The following is a 19,449-nucleotide window of genomic DNA, read 5'->3' as shown; positions in this document are numbered from 1 at the left end:
GTTTTTTCACCACAGTCTACCTGAATATTTAAGTAATGATCTTGAGTGAGTGCAGAAAAGGGTGGTTGTCAATTTTATCGCCTCAACTATCTTATAGACAAAGCTTACCAACCTTTGAAATAACACTCTGCGTCAGAAAAAAAAAAGACCAATGTACCAGACTTTAGAAATATCGTGGATAACAATCAACTGAATAACCTATTGCCACCTAGACATCAGAGTCATTATAATATGAGCTCTCGCGATTTCACGCAAAATCGTTTTAAAGAGACTTTTATTACTGCTATGTCCAATCGTGCTAACAAGCAGCAATTTTTAGTGTAAAATAGCGAAATAAAATATTTGTTTCATCATAATTTATTATAATTTATTATGTTATCAAGTGTCTTCCCCCCGACGGATGGGATTCTGGAAATTCTCGCGGGAGGGGGGGTCAAGGACCCTGGAAATCCAGGCAGGAGGGGGGGTTGAACTTGAAAAAGTCTTCTGCAGGGGTCATCTCAACTGATAGTTCACGAGATTCGAACGTTTAGTTCGGTGACAGTTTAGCGCTCTCAGACCCTGAAAATAGTAGTAATAGTTTGTTCACATATTTGTCACCTGACATAAATGATAATCTAAGTTCCTTTGCAGGTCCTTTTATAGCAGAAAACGCGAACAAGATACTAAAGAAAGAGCCGTCGCAACAATATTGCAACGAAGAGTTTGAAACGCCTGACACATTTTTACTCATACCCAGACCCAGCGTGCCACCGTTGTTTCATGTAATGATACAAAGAAAGAACAAAGAAAGCGCAAAGAGCAAAGAAAGAACAAGGGCAATTAATTTTTATGAGCTAAGAGTGTATAAACACTCGTTCGCGTTTTTAGCATTTTTGGCCTTGCGCACGGTATTGGCTGTCAAACGCTCGTTATCGACAATACCCGACTTTTAGCTGTTATTTCTTTGCTACAAAGTATTTATCTGGAATAAAAGGGAAAACAAACGCTTGTCTATTATGTCTACTGTTTATTTTAATACTTGCCTTGCATTTATTTTGCTTTGTTAGCACACAGCACCAAGACAAAGTTGGTGGAATCGGAAAATTTTTCGTCCGGCGCGTTACATTTTTATCCGAAACATCGCACTTTTAACATCGTTTCTATCATTTCTATCGTTTCAAACTTTCTATTGTTCGTTTGGTTCGTGGCATCAAAGGATGGAAAGAAAAGGTTTAAAGCGCTTCGAAGGTTTCAAAGGTTTTGAGCTTTTCAAAGTTTGTACTTTGCGTGAGAGAATTAGTCACGTCCTGAGTAAAAATTGTCAGGTGCTAGGCAACCAAACTTTGTTCAGTGAAGCAGAACGAGGTAATTGTTTTGTTTTGGCGCTTTTCACGGCTTTGCAATTTTCAAAACTGGAATTTTAGCGTGTATTTTGGGTTATGTACGAAAGAAATATTTGAGAGGAACGATTAAAACGAAGGAAACCAAGTGTTTTACAAACCATCGAAACGATTCAAACGATACGAAGCAAACCATAGATCAAACCATTTGAACGCTAGGCGAAACGAAAAATTCAATTTTGGCGTGATGGTTAAAAATTTAGTGCAAAAACTAGTAGCGTAACGCTAGTTCTACCACTATTACTCTAAAAGTACTAACTGTCTGTGGATGAATGTTTCCCAGGGTATTGTCCAACTAATGTGCACCTACATTTTTAATGTTCTTGGGCAATTTCTTGAGAGAAAGAAAATATTTACGCAAACATCTCAATCGCGTTCACTGCTGTTTTCCTCGCTGATTTCAAGTGCGGGTTTTTTATTTTGTTGTTAATTGAAAACAGAAAGATATTTTGAAGCTTTCTTTTTACCAGCTAAATGCACATGAAATTTACTTTCCATTTCTGTTTTTAGATTTTTACAGTAACGTTGTAATCTTAAAATCCAGCGCTTTATTTAGCGTTACGTATTTTGGAACGGCCTTGACCACCAATACCGTGTGCAAGGCCTTTTGCTCCTTTCTTTTCTTAGTTCCACACAACATAATTTAGCCAAAGCTTTAGGAATTGAAAAAGAACATCTTCTATACGTGATTGTGCGTATTTTGTATTAAAAATAAATTAAATTTAAGCGTAATATTTTTCCCGGAAATCCAGGCAGGAGGGGGGGTCTTTTGTCTTGGAAATCCAGACAGGAGGGGGGGTCTTGGGCTTCAGGAAATCCAGGTGAGAGGGGGGGTTAAAAAACGACCCCATTCGTTGGGGGGGGGGGGTGTGGATTTTTTCTGGAATAACCCAATTCAGCCTAAGGGCTGCAAGGTTATTAGCCGTAAATAAGCTATCTATCTATTTAGTAATGAGGTTACACACAAATATGGACTTCCCTTGGGTAAAGTGACAGTCTCCCGTGGGTAAATTGTCTAGTGGAACAAGGGCTAACGCTCGAAATGTCACCTTTTAGAATCTCTGTATGGTGGCCAATTTACATTATCAACTCCGTTGATAATTCAAAATTTTTGTATTGTACAAAAGCCAAGTTTTTACCTCGCATCCTATATACCGAAAAATAGGCACACCACCTTGATCAGTTTGGAAAGAGATCATTGCCGTTATATAACACAGCATCATGAGATGCAAAAAACTCAGAAACGTTTTTAAGATGAAGCATAGCCAGTAATAGCCTGTTCTTGGCCCAACTATGTATGCATCACTATCACTACTGACAACTTGAGAATATAACTCCCTTGACAAATTTTGAATTCTTGTAGAAAATAAATGGTTTCAAGAATAATATTGCTTTTTCGCTAAAAGACCTCTATAAGGCAATCGGTCGGTAAATGTGCGCACGGATCGACTATTACTATTTGTCAGTTCCCATCGCATGTTAGAAATGTACAATACAATACAACATTCTTTATGTTGTATTGTATTGTATTGTACATTTCTAACATGCGATGGGAACTGACACAATCCTGAAATAGTGACAAAACCGATTACACACAAGATAAAGGGTTATATAATGTGGTGGGGTATATTTCCCTTAAATGGTCTACCAGATTCATTGCTTTTAAAATGGTTGACACATCTGAATACAGAAAACATCATGAAAACGAAGAGCATATGAGGTTAATAAAGGGCATATGAGAGACGAGTGCAGCTTTGTTCCACTCTTCGGGAAATAGCACGGAAGGAGATAAGAATGTATGCCTACAGGAAACGTAGGGCACATTGATTAAACAAAACAAAGATAAGCTGAGAAGAATCGCGATCAACTGTGATTATATTTTTACTTTTCATTCTGTATCATCACAGTTGAATTCCTTCTTAAGAACTTTTTCTGTAAAAAGGGACTCTACAATTTACCCTCGACACTCGACAAATTACCCTCGACCCTCAACTCTCGACCCTAGATGAAAAGGCGGACTCGACCTTGAACATGGAGTTAAAAGATTGAAGTAGGAGGACGACTACGAGTACGAATTTCAAGTTCTGAGCACGCGCAATTCGAAAATTTTCGCCCTCCAAACCTAAAGGGCGTGCTCAGTATGGAAAACTCGTACTCGTAGTCATCCTCGTACTCCAATCTAAAGGTCGCTTATCACAAAGTTTCCCGCCATGTTACCCGTGGTGCGACCTCAAACAATGGCCCCTTGTTGTGGAGGTCAAGGTCTGCCTAACACCCACTGAGCAGAAAATCCCCTATTTCCTTAAAAGGTTTTTTTGTCCTTTTTCAGCTCAACAATTGAAAAGTGCGGGAAATTTGCTGTAAGTGTTTTGATCTCACGGTAAATCCTCAGAATACGTAGTGCTAATCTCTATAGTAGACACTAGCTGTAGAAGCAATCTTATCTCGAGAAAAACGGCAATCTAAATGTCCACGGCAGCCTACCATTTTGTCATCAACACTAAAGACATGGGTATAAATGCAGAGGGTAAGAATGGACGTGTAGATTATGTGGAAAAGGCAAGCTTCTCTATGGAAATTCTGAAGCATATCGATGTGGGGCCACAGAGAGGATTTCTGTGCAAATTTCACTGTTGTCACTGGAAGTCCTGTTTTCCCGTTGGAAACTTTCTGATGGAAATGAATGTTCCATTTACAACTTTTGAAAGGTCTCACTACTTCCAGGCTATTCACGGACAGATTTTTAAATTTTGGCATGTAAAATCGCAATCACTGGGTGGCAAATGGACCTGAGTTAAATCAGAAACCCATAAGGGTTGAAACGTGTAACACGCGTTCACAGCTTCCGAAAATATTCAGTGCGAACCGATTGGTTGAATGTTTCAGTGCTACGTACCATATTTGGAAACCCCTCGCTATTGTTGTTCCAAATATGGTACTTAGCAAATTGAATATCCAGAAGCTTGTTTCCCAGCAAACAAGGGACCGTTACACGTTTCAACCCTTATAGGTTTCTGGTTAAATGGAACACGTTTTTCACCCGATGGAAATTTCCGGAAATTTTGTGTAAATGGAAAACGCCCAAAAGGTCAGGCGCGCGAAGCTCGCCAGTGGAACACCATGGATAAGATTTTTTGGGAAATCTATTTTGGGAGGCAGGAGAAATTTTTGGTTATTGTTGGCAGAGCTTGTTTGTTTAAGCTGCTGTCAGCTCAGAGATGTTTGATCTGTTTGATCACTGTAAACTGTATACAGTAATAATCATGATTAAATTTGTACTTTATGCAGAAACATAATTATTTCCTTTAAAAAACCATCTCTGCCTAAAATGATTAAAAACTACGAGCTTTCGACTGCCCGAACTGCAGTCTTCGACAGGTAAAATCAATGATGAGAAATCGATGGGAAAATTTAAATAAAAACGTACATTGCAAAATGATGAGAATGTAGAAAATTATGAATATTTGTTAAAAAGAATGGTGTTATATTGGAGAAACCGGTAGAGGTTTTAATACACGAAAAAAAGAACATTTAAGAAACACCAAAACTGCGGCCAAAGGCTCTAGAATTGCTAATCACGCTTGGTCCAACAACCACGCCATCGATTTTGAAAATGCGTCAGTTATTAACAAAGGCACTTTTAAAATGAGAAAAACATTAGAAGCGTCGCATACCACAGTGACACCTAACGCAGATAACAATTCGTGCCCTTTACCTGGACAATACAACATTCTTTTTAACAAATATTCATAATTTTCTACATTCTCATCATCTTGCAATGTACGCTTTTATTTAAATTTTCTCATCGATTTCTTATCATTCATTTTACCCGTCGAGGACTGCAGTTCGGGCAGTCGAAAGCTCGTAGTTTTTAATCATTTTAGCCAGAGATCGTTTTTCAATTTTAACTACGTTTCATCCTGGCTGCAGCCCTTCAATATTTTCACATAATTATTTCCATGTACACTATATTGTTTCCTGGGGTTAGAAAAGGGAGCTCCACTTTTTGGCTGGGCTGAATCTAGATATTAAAATTAATTCTTCACAGGATATGTTACTTCAGGATACAGCATGCTCTTGCTGGTGGCCAAGGAAACTTTTTGGAAGATTTTAACTCCACCTACGGATCTGGGGTCCTCACTTGTGATTTTGAAGGCCCAGAATTTAAGGGCTTTTTAAAATGGCTCATGAAGAACTATTCCCTGCTAGCAGAGGCTCTTTTCCTGGTGTTCGCTGACGGGAGAAAAGAGACCTCTGCCATGGGTCTAAATGGGCTTTGATTTAACCGCCGTCCACGATCTTGGACGGCTCTATTTAGAACGCATGCTCCTTGCATTGCTCGCTGACCGTAACTTGAGCCCGTTGCGTCTCGCGCATTTCTTTATAATAATTCCGCTGTTATTTTCTGAGCCCACATTATAAACATGGCGTGCTCATCGGCGACCTCGAAAGAGTTCAGTCGTAAAGAGTTATTAAGTTTGCTTTCTTCTGTTTTGGATAACCTCGACGATGGAAAGATAAAGAAATTGAGTGAAGAGCAGTTCAAGGCCTTGTTTCATTTTTTAAACGGGCGAGACACGTTTGCGTGCTTGCCGACCGGGCATGGGAAAACTCTCATCTACCAGATTGCTGTGCTTATTGCACGAACGGGAAAGGTGCCAATTCTGCCATCGAACCCACTTGTTGTTGTTGTTTCACCGCTAAATGCGCTCATATCTGACCAGCTTGAGTCCTGCCAAAGGCTCAAGCTCAAAGCCGTTAAAATGGAGCAGGAGCTGTTCGGCAACGATGATAAACGGACGGAGCTCGATCAAGCTGAAGTGGTTTACTGCAGTCCGGAAACCTTGGAAAACATCCAATCCAAGCAGTTCCTTGTAAAAATGGACGATCGGTTGGTTGGAATTGTTGTGGACGAATCACATTGTGTAGTGAGCTGGTAAGCCTAATCTCGGTTTGTCGATGTTTGATGCGATATATTGTGACAGAAAAGTAACTTGAGCACGTGTTACTTTTCAAGACATTGCAGATACACTGTACCTATAAATCATTTTGTGTTCACCAAATGAAGAATCCGAAAGAAAACTTGTTCAGACAGAAAGTGGCTACCTCTCATTGTGTAAGCATATCGCATCAAAATATTCGGTGGTATCAGCATGATAGAAATTCCTTTATAAATTCATATTGATAATTGCAAATTTTGCTAATGGAAAAAAATTGCTATGCGTGTCACGCACTTTTGTGTCCCCTGCTAGCAGAGGCTCTTTTCCTTGGATTCACTAAGTGAACACCATGGAAAGAGCCTCTGCTAGCAGGAAACCTTGGGTGTCACAGGAAAAAATATTTTGTGTTGCCTTGAAAGCTCTGCCTACTATCAGAGGCCAATTAAAAAAAATTAAGTAAATGCCCCGTTTGTATAAATGTAACAAGCTAGCCACGTTTCACGAAAACAATATACCACAGTACTAATGAAACACCTATTTTTTAGGGGTCTAAGTGTCACACCATTCAGGGCAGCTTACAGCAAAGTGGGTGATGTGCGAGGGTTTACAAGAAAACCATTTCTGTGCCTTACAGCCACTGCAGGGAAAACTATCAGATCCCAAATTATGAAGAACCTGCACATGAAGAGTGCTAAGGTTGTAAACCTTAGCCCAAACAAGTCAAACATAAAACTGTGTGTATCAAAACTTGATAGAAATGAGGAACTGGATGAAACCTTTGCCTCGCTGATCGAGGACCTGAAATCCAAGGGCTGTGAAATGAAAAAAACCATCATTTACTGCAGATCCATCACTGCATGTGGAGACATTTTTGAAGTCCTTTTGGAAAACCTCCCAAACAACGAACTATATGGTATGTTCCACAGTAAGACCCCCGAGTCAATTCAGAAGAATGTCTTATACGAATTTGTAAAGAGAGACAGCAAAATGCGGCTGGTTGTTGCCACTTGTGCTTTGGGCATGGGTGTTGACATTCCTGATGTTGAACTTATCATTCACTACGGTATACCAACAGAAGTAGAAAGCTATGTGCAAGAGATTGGGAGGGGAGGTAGGGATGGCAGGGCATGTGCTGCTTTTCTGTACTACAAGCCCTATCATCTTGCTCACTGTGACAAAGAAATGAGAGACTATGTAAAAGCTACCAGTTGCCGGCGTAAGGAACTACTGAAACATTTTAAAGAAAAAGAAGCTACTTTGGATGTCATGCATAAGTGCTGTGACTTTTGTACCCAGCTTTGCAAGTGCCAGGGAGCTGACTGTGTCATGCAACTCGAGGCGGAGGAGAATGTGGACACAAGTTTGCCTTTGGAATCGCTTAGTCGTACAGTAGAAAGTGAGGAACGTGAACTGTTCATTGAGCTTCTTAAGGACATTGACAAACTTGGAACTTACGAGACTTTGGGTTCAGATCTCATACTGGAATTAGCTGGTAAGCTAGAATATATATTTTTGGCAGATTATTTGATTGAAAATTTCCCCATTTTCAATCCACACCTGGCTAATGACATAATTCTGGCTGTAAAAGACATTTTCAATGACATATCTGAAGCAAGTGCCTATATGACAATGGATTTTGAGCCATATTTTGAAGATGATCCTCTTTTGCTTGGTGCAGCATATTGTAGTAACATCAGTGAGAGCAGCTCTGATGACAATGGCAGTGTTCAATAATCTTAATGTAAAGAAAGAACACGTATTTTACCAACCATTTTTCTAATTATTATTCTTCATTAAGTCTTCATTACTTCTTTGTTTCCAACTCAAGAGGCTGTAGATAAGGTTTTAATTAAAAGGTGACCAATTATTTTGGGTTATCTTTTTTCGCACTTTTTTTAATTGAAATGAATAGTTATGTGTTGTAAGGACAAATGCATTTGGGAATCTGTCATAATGTAGAGTTTCCCCATGGGCATAACTGTTTATGATGAATGGGATTTAAGTAGAGGGGTTGTTTTGGGGACCTGTAATTCCAGGGGAAGGGTTCTTCAAATGAACTATCCTCCCACCTGCCCAGGGGAATTAATTTTTTTGTACAATCGGTTATTGCACAGCATGGTTCAATATTTTCTTACTCTAGCTAATGCAGGGTGAAAGCTACCATTTTAACACTGCTAAAAGTCATAATTACTGTATGAATGATTTCAGTGTCTGGTGTGCACACTCTCCTGCCATTCCCATGTCCCCCTATTGGGAATTGCTAAAAACAGTTTCTGAAGATTTTAAAGCAGAGGCCTTAAAGGGGCAGTGTCATGCTATTTGGAAACTCTATAAAAAGCTAGGTGTCTTCGTGTTAATTGAATTCCAAAACTAATGGCATAGCTTTGTTATTAAAGATTATTTGAAGGTAATGAAACTGTTTCCTGTCACCTGTCGCTACGAATGGCAAGGATGGAAATGGATTGATACTTGAATACAGTGGCCTTATTATTTTTAAAATTGGCCAAATTATTTTTTTCAAATTTCTATGGTACGTCTTCCAAAGTCCTCAATAAATTTATTACAGCTAGCCCTCTCTGAAAATATTCATTAAATATCTCTGTCATAGCTTTACAGAACTATTTTGTTCTAAAACATAAATGTAATGATTTTAGCACAGAATTGCCTAAAACAGCAACATCTTCATGACACTGCCCCTTATTGAGGTGCCCTTGTGTACATCATAACCAGTATTTTGTTATGCTATGTGTTCATGTTTGCTTACAATAGAATTATAGTTTCAGTAATATACTAAAACTGTTTAAAGTATTTACACTTTCCACCTTGGATAATGGAATTTCTGAGTTTAAACATGTCCGCCTTGCAGTCAATATAATATATTACAAATTTGCTTGAATCAATGATATGTATTTGTTGTAAACTGGCTGAAATTATTGATATCCAAACTGTGTACGAATTTATTTAATTGCCATATTAAAGCTATGAGACTGTTGTTAGTAGCAGGTAATCCTTATATTAAATTTTTGTGATAAAACTCTAAAGCTTGGTAATTTAGATTTTTTGTGATGGAATTTACATAGTGTAGTACATATTTCTCGATAATCTACAAGTATGAACTCAGTAACAACTATGCTGGATGTGGCATTAGTCAAATTTCATAAGTAATCCATTGAGGTAGCATGTTACTCAAATTGAATCAGCATTGTCATTCACATGTTTTTATCCATAACCTCCCAGTGGAGGACCCCTGAAATTCAAGGGTGGGACCCTTACTGCAGATTAGCATTGTCATTGTGATACCCCATGAAAGATTACAATTCTGATGGAAACCTTTCACCAATGCGAAGAATAGAGCTCTTTAGCTTGGGTGGTTTGTTGTCCCATTTCAGACCATGTGATATTGCTCTTGAGATTTATTGCTTTCAAACTTTCAAATAGTCATGTGTATATGATTGAATAACTTTTAGATGGATAAAGGAACAACTCCCAGAGAATGTCACATGGTCTGAAATCGGTAAACAAACTGCTCAAGCTAAAGAGGTCCATTAAATCTTGTAAAAGGCTTGATTTTGTCTATGCCACTTTTTACGATGGCGACAAATCCAGCGGTGCAGCCTTGTGACATTCACCCCATCATACAGATCATTTTTGACCTCAGGAAAGCAAGTATACCTCCTACCAGCCTTGAAGTCGAAAACATTTGATTTTTTGTGAACCTGTTCTAACACAGTAACAAATGTCTGCTGCTTGATTTTGTTGGTGTGGTGGGTGTTGCGTGTTCCCTGTCCAAGGTCTTGCTTAGACTGTTGCAGCAGTCCTAGAAGTGGCCCTGTAGCTTTGGTTGAAGATTCAATTGAGCTGCTGTTTATGTTAGGTGCACCCATCTCACGGATACATTCCTTTGACACCATATTTACCTGTTCTACCAGAAGGTCCCTAGATATGCATTTACCTTGCCCTCCCTTTCGAGAGGCAAAACGGTTCCACTTCAGTCTATGTGCCTCTCTTGGAGTAAGCAAGCCAAGCTGAGATGCCTTGAGACGGAGAGCAGCTAATGCATATTTGCTGTGGTTGTTTACCCGGTAAAAAACAGTGAGAAAATTCCACACCCTCAAGAGCCGTTCACCATCACCTTCTTTTACAGAGTCATCTGCACTCCTAAGGAGAAGACCAATGCTGAGGTGGAGGCAACCATAATTGTACACATAGTCCTCTGTCCCCTTGTCGTCCACTTTACTTTCAGATGTTGCATCCTCATCCGCTACTGTGAGGCCATCAACCTCGGTCATAAATAGTTGTAACACTTTCTTGAAAAGCACGTAACTCGCATCCAAGCTATTGATAACGCACTCCTCCTCCCTCCCTCCCTTCAATGTTGCGTTTGTCGTTCTAATGTTGCGTTTACTTGAAAGTTCTTGCATTGGAACCCATAAACATCAACATTGAAAGGGGAGGAGGGAAAAATTTCCGTCGGCGTTACAACATTTGTGACTGAGACTGTATTTGTCACTGTTAAGTGTTTTCATGTGTGCGACGTGATGTGACGACCGTGGACAGTGTATTGTGAAATTATTGTTGTAGGGCTGTAAGATATGTGAAGACGGTACCTATTTGTCGCCAAATACACTTTGGGCAATAGTATTAATGGTCTTGGAGGAAACTTAAAAAGATGTACAGAATTTTTTGGTGAAAGGCTGGTTTTTGTGTGTTAATACTGTTGTTATCTGTGTTTGCAGAAGCAATTAAATAAAGTCAACATTAGTCAATGATATTTTGAGAGATGATGCGTCTATCAGAAAGGGAAACTGCTATTAAAAAAGTAGATCGGTAGCTGTAAAGGAGTGTTTGAAAAGGTTCGAAGTCAATTTGTACATCCAGCGGAATACAGATAAAGGAGGCGATCAGTTAATGTTATGGCGGAAGACTGCGGTGGTTGCAGTGCGGCAGCAGGTGGGTTAGGGGAAAGGCCTGTGCGACTTCGAACACTGAATTCCCGTCAAGTACGATTTGTGTATTTGATAACTTACAGTCAAGCCGATCTTGAAATTGTTCCTACATGGGAAGAATTTTCAAGAATTGTTTTGGACAGTTTTTCAAACGCTGATCCTTCTAGTCGTATCGAAGTGGTGCAATGGGTGTGTAGCCAAGAAGGACATAGGGATGGTGGCATTCATTATCACATGGCTGTGAAGTTAAGTGCTAGACGTCGTTGGCTAAAAATTCGCAATTTTTTAGAAGAAAGGCATCGTGTAAAAGTAAATTTTAGTGATAAACATTGCAATTATTACTCGGCCTGGCGTTACACAACTAAGGAGGATGCACATTTCATACAGTCTGAAAGTCATCCGGACTTGTCAAACTTCTCGGAACCATGTACGTCTGCAGCTAGTAGAGCTCTATCACGGAAAAGCTCCTCGGAAGGTAATGCCAGTAGTAAAGGAAAAAGTAGAAAAGGGCGGAAAAGACTGAGCATTTTTGAAGTGTCACAAATTGTCGTTGAAAAGGGAATTCGCACACGGTTGCAGCTTCTTGCCTACGCAAATAATCAAAAAAGGGAAGGCAAAACAGACCTTGCGGAGTTTATAGCGAATAGGGGAGCAAAGGCGGTTGATGAGGCCCTCAGTGTAGGTTGGGAATTAGAAGAAGCAGAAGGAAAGATGGAGCGCAGCGAAAAGAGTAGAGCGGAGATTTTGTACAGTCAGCTCGGAAAGGAATGCGTTGTAGGTTGTGACCGTCGTTGGTTGCAAATGGCGCGAAATCTTTTGGAGCGAAATAACATAGCCGGGGACGAATTTTCAGAGGCTATCAGAAATCTTCTTGACAAGGGAAGAGGGAAATACCGCAACTTGTATTTGAAAGGCCCGTCTAATTGTGGAAAAACTTTTCTTTTAAATCCTCTTACAAGCATTTACAACACATTTTGCAACCCGGCCAGCACAACCTTCGCATGGGTAGGTGCAGAAGAGGCGGAAGTTTTATTTCTAAATGATTTCAGATGGTCCGCCAACATCATCCCATGGCATGATTTGCTATTGCTATTGGAAGGCCATGAGGTTCACCTGCCAGCACCCAAGACCCATTACAGATGTGATTTTTCCTTGAAAGGGGATACGCCCATCTTTTGTACCGCCAAGGAGGAAATTTCCTTTGTCCGTGCTGGTGTGCTGGATGAAAGAGAGACTGAAATGATGCGTGTTCGTTGGCGAGTGTTTGCATTCAGCTCACAGATTACTGAGGCAGAACAACTGCAAGTTCCACCTTGTCCACGCTGTTTTGCTGAACTTGTCTATCCCCAGGCCTAAACTCTGCCTCTTGTTAATTTAATTATGGTTACATGTGAGTGTGTACCGATCACGGATCACCATCCTTTTTCTTCATTTTAGCGTTGTATTTGGTAAAAACTAGGACGTTTAATCGTACTAAACTATTGTAGTAGTTACTATGTGTAACCAGAAATAATAGAAATCACAACAGCGCCTTCCTTAGACTTATTTGCTACGGTACACCATGGTGATCCGTCATTGCTAAATAATTTTAGTAGACTGTAATTAATTTACCGACAACGGATCACCATGGTGTACCGTAGAAATTTTGAGGACAAAAAACTGCTAATTGCTTGAAAATCTCACTATAGTTAAGTTGTGTTCTAGTGCTTATTGTCAAGTACAAAAAAAGGCAGATAAGACAGATTTAAAGTACTTTTGCAAGAAATGATCATGGTGTACCGTGATCACAAGGGTGATGTTGATTGTTTACACAAGCAATTTATACACGTCAATGGATTCCAGTCCTTTATCTAAGAAAAAGTACCGGTAAATATCAACTTTTTTTTGAAGAGCTATGCTTTAAATACATTATACAAAGTAAAACAAAGAGACAATTGATTGTTTAGTAAAAAGTAGAGATACATCGTTGAAATTAGTAGTTGCAACGTTATTTAACGCGGAAAATGACAACAGCAACAAGCTTTTTTACATTTCCCACCGGTGTAACACTGTACTTACACACGCACACACACAAAAAAAAACATTACAGTTGTCCGCTATAGAGCTTTAAAATGAGTATTAACTAATACTTGATACGGCCACCCCTCTTTCTGATGACACTGGTCATTCTTTTTGGTATAGAGTCTATCAACCTATTTACAGTTACTATCGGCAGGGTGAAAAACGTATCTATTACACGAGCTTTAAACTCTTCAAACGTTTCACGTCTTATTTTGCGATCCCTTGCTTGTTTTCGAAGGTGCCTATTAACAATAGCAAAAACGTTTTCGATAACATGTAAGTCTGCGCTTCGTGGTGGAAGTTTGATGACGGTGCTATTTACACGCTCAATTGCCGCTTTTGCTAATGCAGAATTTTGACAAGGATCTCCATCCTGCATCCATAGGCGACTGACACCTTTTCCAGCCAACTCAAACAATCGATCAAAGTGTTCAGCAACGAATGTGGCGAAGTAGCTACCTGTCATGTGTTCATAAGGCTCACAGCAAATTACTCCCTTGTCATAGGATATAGCGACTATAAGCCTTAAGACTTTGCCCCCAGTTCCCTCCTTTCGACCCTTCGTAATGCATCCATGAGCAAGGCCCTCGCTTTTTTTTCTCCATACTCGTCCTTGAGGTGCGATAGCTTGATCAAAAGGATTCCTCTTATATGCGATGGATGTTCCGTCCAAGTAGAACGCAATTTCTTTTTTCCAAACATCCGCACTGAAGTTTCTCTGCATGAGTTTAGCAAAAGCCACTCTTTTCTTATGATCATCTTCGGTCATAAGTCCTTTCTTCCTTGTCTGCAAATAAAAATACCCTGCTGAATTTAGGTAACGTGTAACTGTCCTCGTTGAAACATCACTTTCTTTAATTCCGGCCTCCTCCATTAATCTTTTACAGGTGAAAGTCCCGTCTCTTTTTCGTAGGACCCTGAGACAGCGAATCAGGTGCCTTCTTTGTCGTTCACTTAGCTTGAACTTACGGCCTCTTTTCGAGGAACTTCGTAAACGCGAGGGAGCGCTTCTATTTGCTTTGGAAATTCTTACAACACTTGCTGTTGAAATACCACATAAATCAGCAACTTTACGAACAGCAAGTCGTTTAACCCGGCTTAAGTAAAAAGCTCTTGCCCGTGTCACATTATCGATACAGTGTTTAAAGGCCATTACACTAGTGCAGCGCTTTTCTCTCGTAATTCTGTAGAATATTATTCCTTCTTAGCAACAAACCAACTCTTTATAGCAATTTTATAAGTAAAGAAACGTGCTTAAACTTCGTTTCATTGCGAAAGTCCCACAAAACAACCGTTACAGAACACATTAGTAATGGCGCATTTTCTTATCTGAAATGCGTCATTCAACACTCAGACAACCTCGGTCATAAATAGTTGTAACACTTTCTTGAAAAGCACGTAACTCGCATCCAAGCTATTGATAACGCACTCCTCCTCCCTCCCTCCCTTCAATGTTGCGTTTGTCGTTCTAATGTTGCGTTTACTGGAAAGTTCTTGCATTGGAACCCATAAACATCAACATTGAAAGGGGAGGAGGGAAAAATTTCCGTCGGCGTTACAACATTTGTGACTGAGACTGATGCTCTTTTTTCTCATGCTTAACACGACATTTGCCATACTTGAAAACTCTTGTACAACCGTGGCCACGACAGGGCAAGTCAGGACGAGGGTTGTAAGCTGCGAGAAGATTAGGAAGGCGAGACACTCCAGGCATTACAAACTTCTCAAGCATGGAAATTACTTTCCTGTGAAGCCAATTTCTTTGAGCTTCTTTGCTGGAATTCTTAAGATTATCAGGCATCATGTTTTTCGTTGGAATGCTTTCCATACCTTCCATTCCAAAATGATTAAGGGTTGCAGCAATAATGAAGGCATCCAACTCTATTGCAAAGAACTCTTTTACTGAATCATAGTGGTCAAGGGGGTCTCTAAGAGCATTGGAATTCCCAGCCACGATTGCATTGCTCGCCATTGTTCCCCAATCCATAACTGAATTAGGCTTCCGCAGAATGTTGACAGCAAGCTGAAAACAAATGACATAGTTGGAGACCAAAATCAGCATTAGATCTTACAACCCACAAAACTCTCACCTATTAAACCCTCGCAAGAACCTTTAAATATAATTTTTGTGAAGTTTGGAGTGAATCATTTGTGTCAGACAGGGATATTACAGTAGATCTTCCTCCACTAGTCTTTGTCCAAAAGAAATATTATGCAAAATTTTCACTGATTCTTTTTTTGGTGAGTCCAAAATATTATTTGAATAAAGGGAAGAGTTTGATAACAGATTCCCCTCCCCGCCCCCCAACAGAAAAAATCCGCAACAAATGAACACACCTGGTAAGCAATGCGTATGCCATGCCAATCCTCATTCTTACACCAAACGCCATCTAGTTTCTCATCCACACTCCTGCCATCTGCACGTGCCTTCTGAATATTTCTTGACCTCTCTTCTGTGAGTTGATCTCCACCAAAGCAAACAAAGTCGGCAGGCGTCTTGGTACCATTAACTTGTGACATTGGCACATAGTTGCTATGGAGGTGTTCTAATATGTCTACCATGTCCTCATTGAGGCTTTCATTTTTTGGAAGACAACCAAGAGGTATCTGTAAAAAATAAGTACCGTTGAATGACCCAAAAAACTGCACTGTGATCATTGTGGTAAAATGTGTCGTGTCCAAAAATTTCAAATCATACTCCACCCAAAGGGGGTAAATTGTTTTGTGCCCCTCCCCTGGTAAATTTCAGTTTAGCTTTGAACTTTTCTTCTACAAGCTTGGCTATAACATATACCCCCCCCCCCCACCCCCCAGGAATTTCCAGATACTCTTGGTGGGGGAAGTCTGGAAACTGCATAGAACCACACAGTACTAGTCTTGTTAACATGACAGCAGAAAATCTTGCTACATAACCTGGACTCATAATAACATTTAAGGTCTAATGAAATTTGCAGTGGCAAGATTTCTGAGTTTCAAATACCAAACACTTTCTGTGTTTAGTTCCATGGAATCTGGGAGTCCCTAAATTTGTATGATCGTCTTATACATAGCTTTCCTGCTAGCAGTGGCATAACAAAAAGAAAAACTAATTTAGGGGATCACAGATTCCTCAAATAACAACCACAGATAGCAATTTATACTTGCGAATCTCAACCCAATTTACATATAAAAGTTATTATGGGCAACCCTTTAATAGTATATTATGTCCATTTACAAGATACCTGATTGGAAGGTAATCTCATTGCTTTGCTGTACTCATGTGGTATGTGGTACACAACAACAGACTTTAAGAAACGAAAGGCTGAAAGTTGTTTAACCATTACACGAGTCCATAATGGAATTAGATCCTTCTTAAGCTTCTCTACATCATCCAAGGAGGGCAGAAACTCATGAACTTGGACCACATCAAGAGTCCTCTCAGTCACATCAGGTAAATTTTCTCCAGTAACAACATCCTCCATGGCAACAAGGTTAAATGTATGAAGGGACTTGTTCTTGTTAGAATTATCCATATGCCTGACATTAATATGAAGGTCCAGGTTATCTCCAATGATCTGGAATCCTTTAGGGGCTGAGTGTTTTGCAACCTCAATAGACTTATTAATGGCATCCAAAGCATCATCACCTTGTTCTGTTGATTTTGCAACAAAAGCACATGTATCCTTGATCATCTTGGAGCTTATCTGCTTCTCCAAAAGCTTACTTCCAATACTGTGCACAACATCGGTTGGGTTGTAAAGACATGCCAGGTTTATTGAGGAAGCATCTATTGTATCTGCACCTCCACAGACACCACTTGCATCTATCATCCTACAGTCACTCGGTTCATTTGTCATTAGGTAGGAACATACCTGCCCAATTTTGGGTAGTTCTGGCAGATATTCTAGGCTCTGTAGACATTGTTTTATAATCTCGAGACACTGCACAGTGTCCTTATGTTGCTCGATGGTGCCCTTCCATTGCAAGAGAGTCTTATCGTGGTCCTTTCCCATTTCCTTTGCCTTTGCTGTTAGCTGTGTGGGATGGACTGTAATGCCATGGGCTGTCATAAGTTGCAAACCCTTAAAAAATACAGTTAACAGAGAACTGGAATTTTATTACTAAGTAATGCATCAAATTACAGCTGTAATACAGATATGAAGCCCTAACCGATCGATCACAAAAATCATTAAAAGATTTCACTTTCAACTTCTCCATTGCAGAATAAGGGACAGAATCAGTCATATTCTCCTACTGTGTAAAGAGAAATCACTTGCTACTCACTACCAACAGTCTATGAGAAATCATAATGTATTTACCTTCTTTAAAAACCTGAGTTACTCTATTTTACCATTAAAATATTATTTTAATATTGTTATTGTTATTATTACTATTATTATTATTATTACAATGATTATTATTATTATTATTATTATTATTATTATTATTATTATTAATATTACTCATTACATAAGTCTTGTGAAGTCTTTAATAAAGATTAGTATTTTCATTAAAAAACTTTAAAAAAAATTATTATTAATATTAATATTATTAATAATATAATTATTATTATTATTATTATTATTATTATTATTATTATTATTATTATTATTATTATTATTATTATTGTTATTACTCTTGAATACATGTTGGTGGTACAGGTATTTAAATGATGGTATTTCCAAAATAGGAATTAAATGTATCTTTTCTAAGTATAGGTTCATTGAGCCATCTCTAGGAGGAGTGAGCATAGCAATCCAACCAACAGAGAACTTGTTTAAGTGATCAGCACATACCATTAAAATTCCCTAAGAATATAGGGTGGGAATTCAGTGACAGGTAAAACCAGGATAATTATAAGCTCAATACTTACCATTTGCCCTGCCCCAGAAAAGCGTAGTATCAAACCAATGCGGTATGCCAGGGCTGACATCTGTGGACATCGGTTTTGAAGCATGATTGCAGCAATGGTAGCAATGACAGTATTAACTTGCTTCCCATTCTCCTGCTTGCGTTTTTTTGACTTCGAGACACAAAGGCTGTTGAGCAACTCAGTTGTTAAAGGAGCTTTTGCCTTCAACTCCTCACCAAAATCAGCCATCTTGAAGGATGGTAACAAGTCATGACGGCTTTGCCTAAGAACACTAGGTTCCTTTATTGATGTAAGGCCCATAAGTTCCTCCTCCATTTTCTTGAACAACAACTTCTTGGCTTCAATGATGCCTGTTGATGTCTTCAGTAAGGCTGCCAAGGCCAATTTGGGAAGTCCTAGTGCAATGTACTTGACTATAGTGGCAGTTTTCTGGTCAGACTTAGACAGTTTAACTTTTCTCGGGCCAGAAGGATAATTGATGTTTATCTATTGAAAGCATGCAAGAAAACAAAAGAATATTTCTTGATATAATTCTTTTCAAGCAAAGGCTTTTTTTATTATCAGAAATTATAAAAAGATTTTACACCACAACCATATCATTAACGAATGAAAGAAAATTAGGCTAGGAGGGAATAACACAACCTCGTTCCCAGGGTATTATTTCTAGCAATATGAAAGCACACAGGTAATGTATTTTTCTTCCTTCGTTAAGCGCAGAGAATGAAAGGCCAAAAAAAAGTGTTTCAGCACCAATTTTCCGTGTTTGGCCAGCGAAAACCAGGAAAAGAGACTCTGCTAGCAGGGAGCCATCAATTTTAAGTCATCTATTCTTTCAATTCTTCGAGTAAAATATTAATTTTGTAAACGTGCAGAAAGTTATTAAAACCGACTATTGACAAGTGACAGAAATGTATTTCTCACCTCCACTTCGGTTTCATCATCTTCGGCATTTCCTGTTAATTCAGCATTAACAGAAACTTCTTCGCTACGGTCCTGGTCATGAGCTGAGCTGGAGGCAAAGTCGAAGTGAAAGTCATCATCAAACAAAAGCGAGAGGAATGATTGCGGTAAATCGACCGAATCGACGCACTGGTTTGCAACATCCGGTTCTCGCGGCTGTTCGATTACAATCTGAACATCTCCTTCGAACTGGTTTGCAGAAATTCGCTCATGCCTTTGTTCGACTTCAGTCAGAGAATTCCCATGGCACTGGTTCGCAGCAATTTGCTCTGGCGGTGGTTGTTCCACTTCGGGAGGAAAATCTCCTT

At 39.3% G+C, this 19,449-nt stretch overlaps 2 protein-coding genes across 2 annotated transcripts; one reads left to right on the top strand and one right to left on the bottom strand.

Moving 5' to 3' along the window:
* Positions 1-5,643: 5,643 nt before the first annotated feature.
* LOC137979240 (ATP-dependent helicase wrn-1-like) lies at positions 5,644-8,843 on the top strand. The gene is made up of 2 exons (XM_068826447.1): positions 5,644-6,318; positions 6,868-8,843. Exons 1-2 carry the CDS (start codon positions 5,807-5,809, stop codon positions 8,054-8,056), a joined length of 1,701 nt encoding a protein of 566 aa, XP_068682548.1. The 5' UTR covers positions 5,644-5,806; the 3' UTR covers positions 8,057-8,843.
* A 539-nt stretch (positions 8,844-9,382) lies between these two features.
* LOC137980847 (uncharacterized) lies at positions 9,383-18,684 on the bottom strand. Its single transcript, XM_068828257.1, has 6 exons — positions 18,182-18,684; positions 16,551-17,390; positions 15,667-15,936; positions 14,889-15,352; positions 13,505-14,513; positions 9,383-10,689 (listed from the first exon to the last, which is right to left on the bottom strand). The coding sequence occupies exons 1-6, from the start codon at positions 18,494-18,496 to the stop codon at positions 9,868-9,870; spliced, it is 3,720 nt and encodes a 1,239-aa protein (XP_068684358.1). The 5' UTR covers positions 18,497-18,684; the 3' UTR covers positions 9,383-9,867.
* Between the last annotated feature and the right edge of the window lie 765 nt (positions 18,685-19,449).

Source organism: Montipora foliosa, chromosome 12, assembly GCF_036669935.1.
Source record: "Montipora foliosa isolate CH-2021 chromosome 12, ASM3666993v2, whole genome shotgun sequence".
Taxonomy (NCBI): domain Eukaryota; kingdom Metazoa; phylum Cnidaria; class Anthozoa; order Scleractinia; family Acroporidae; genus Montipora; species Montipora foliosa.
Note: the sequence above shows the minus strand (reverse complement) of the source record. Positions and strands in the feature narration are given on the sequence as shown.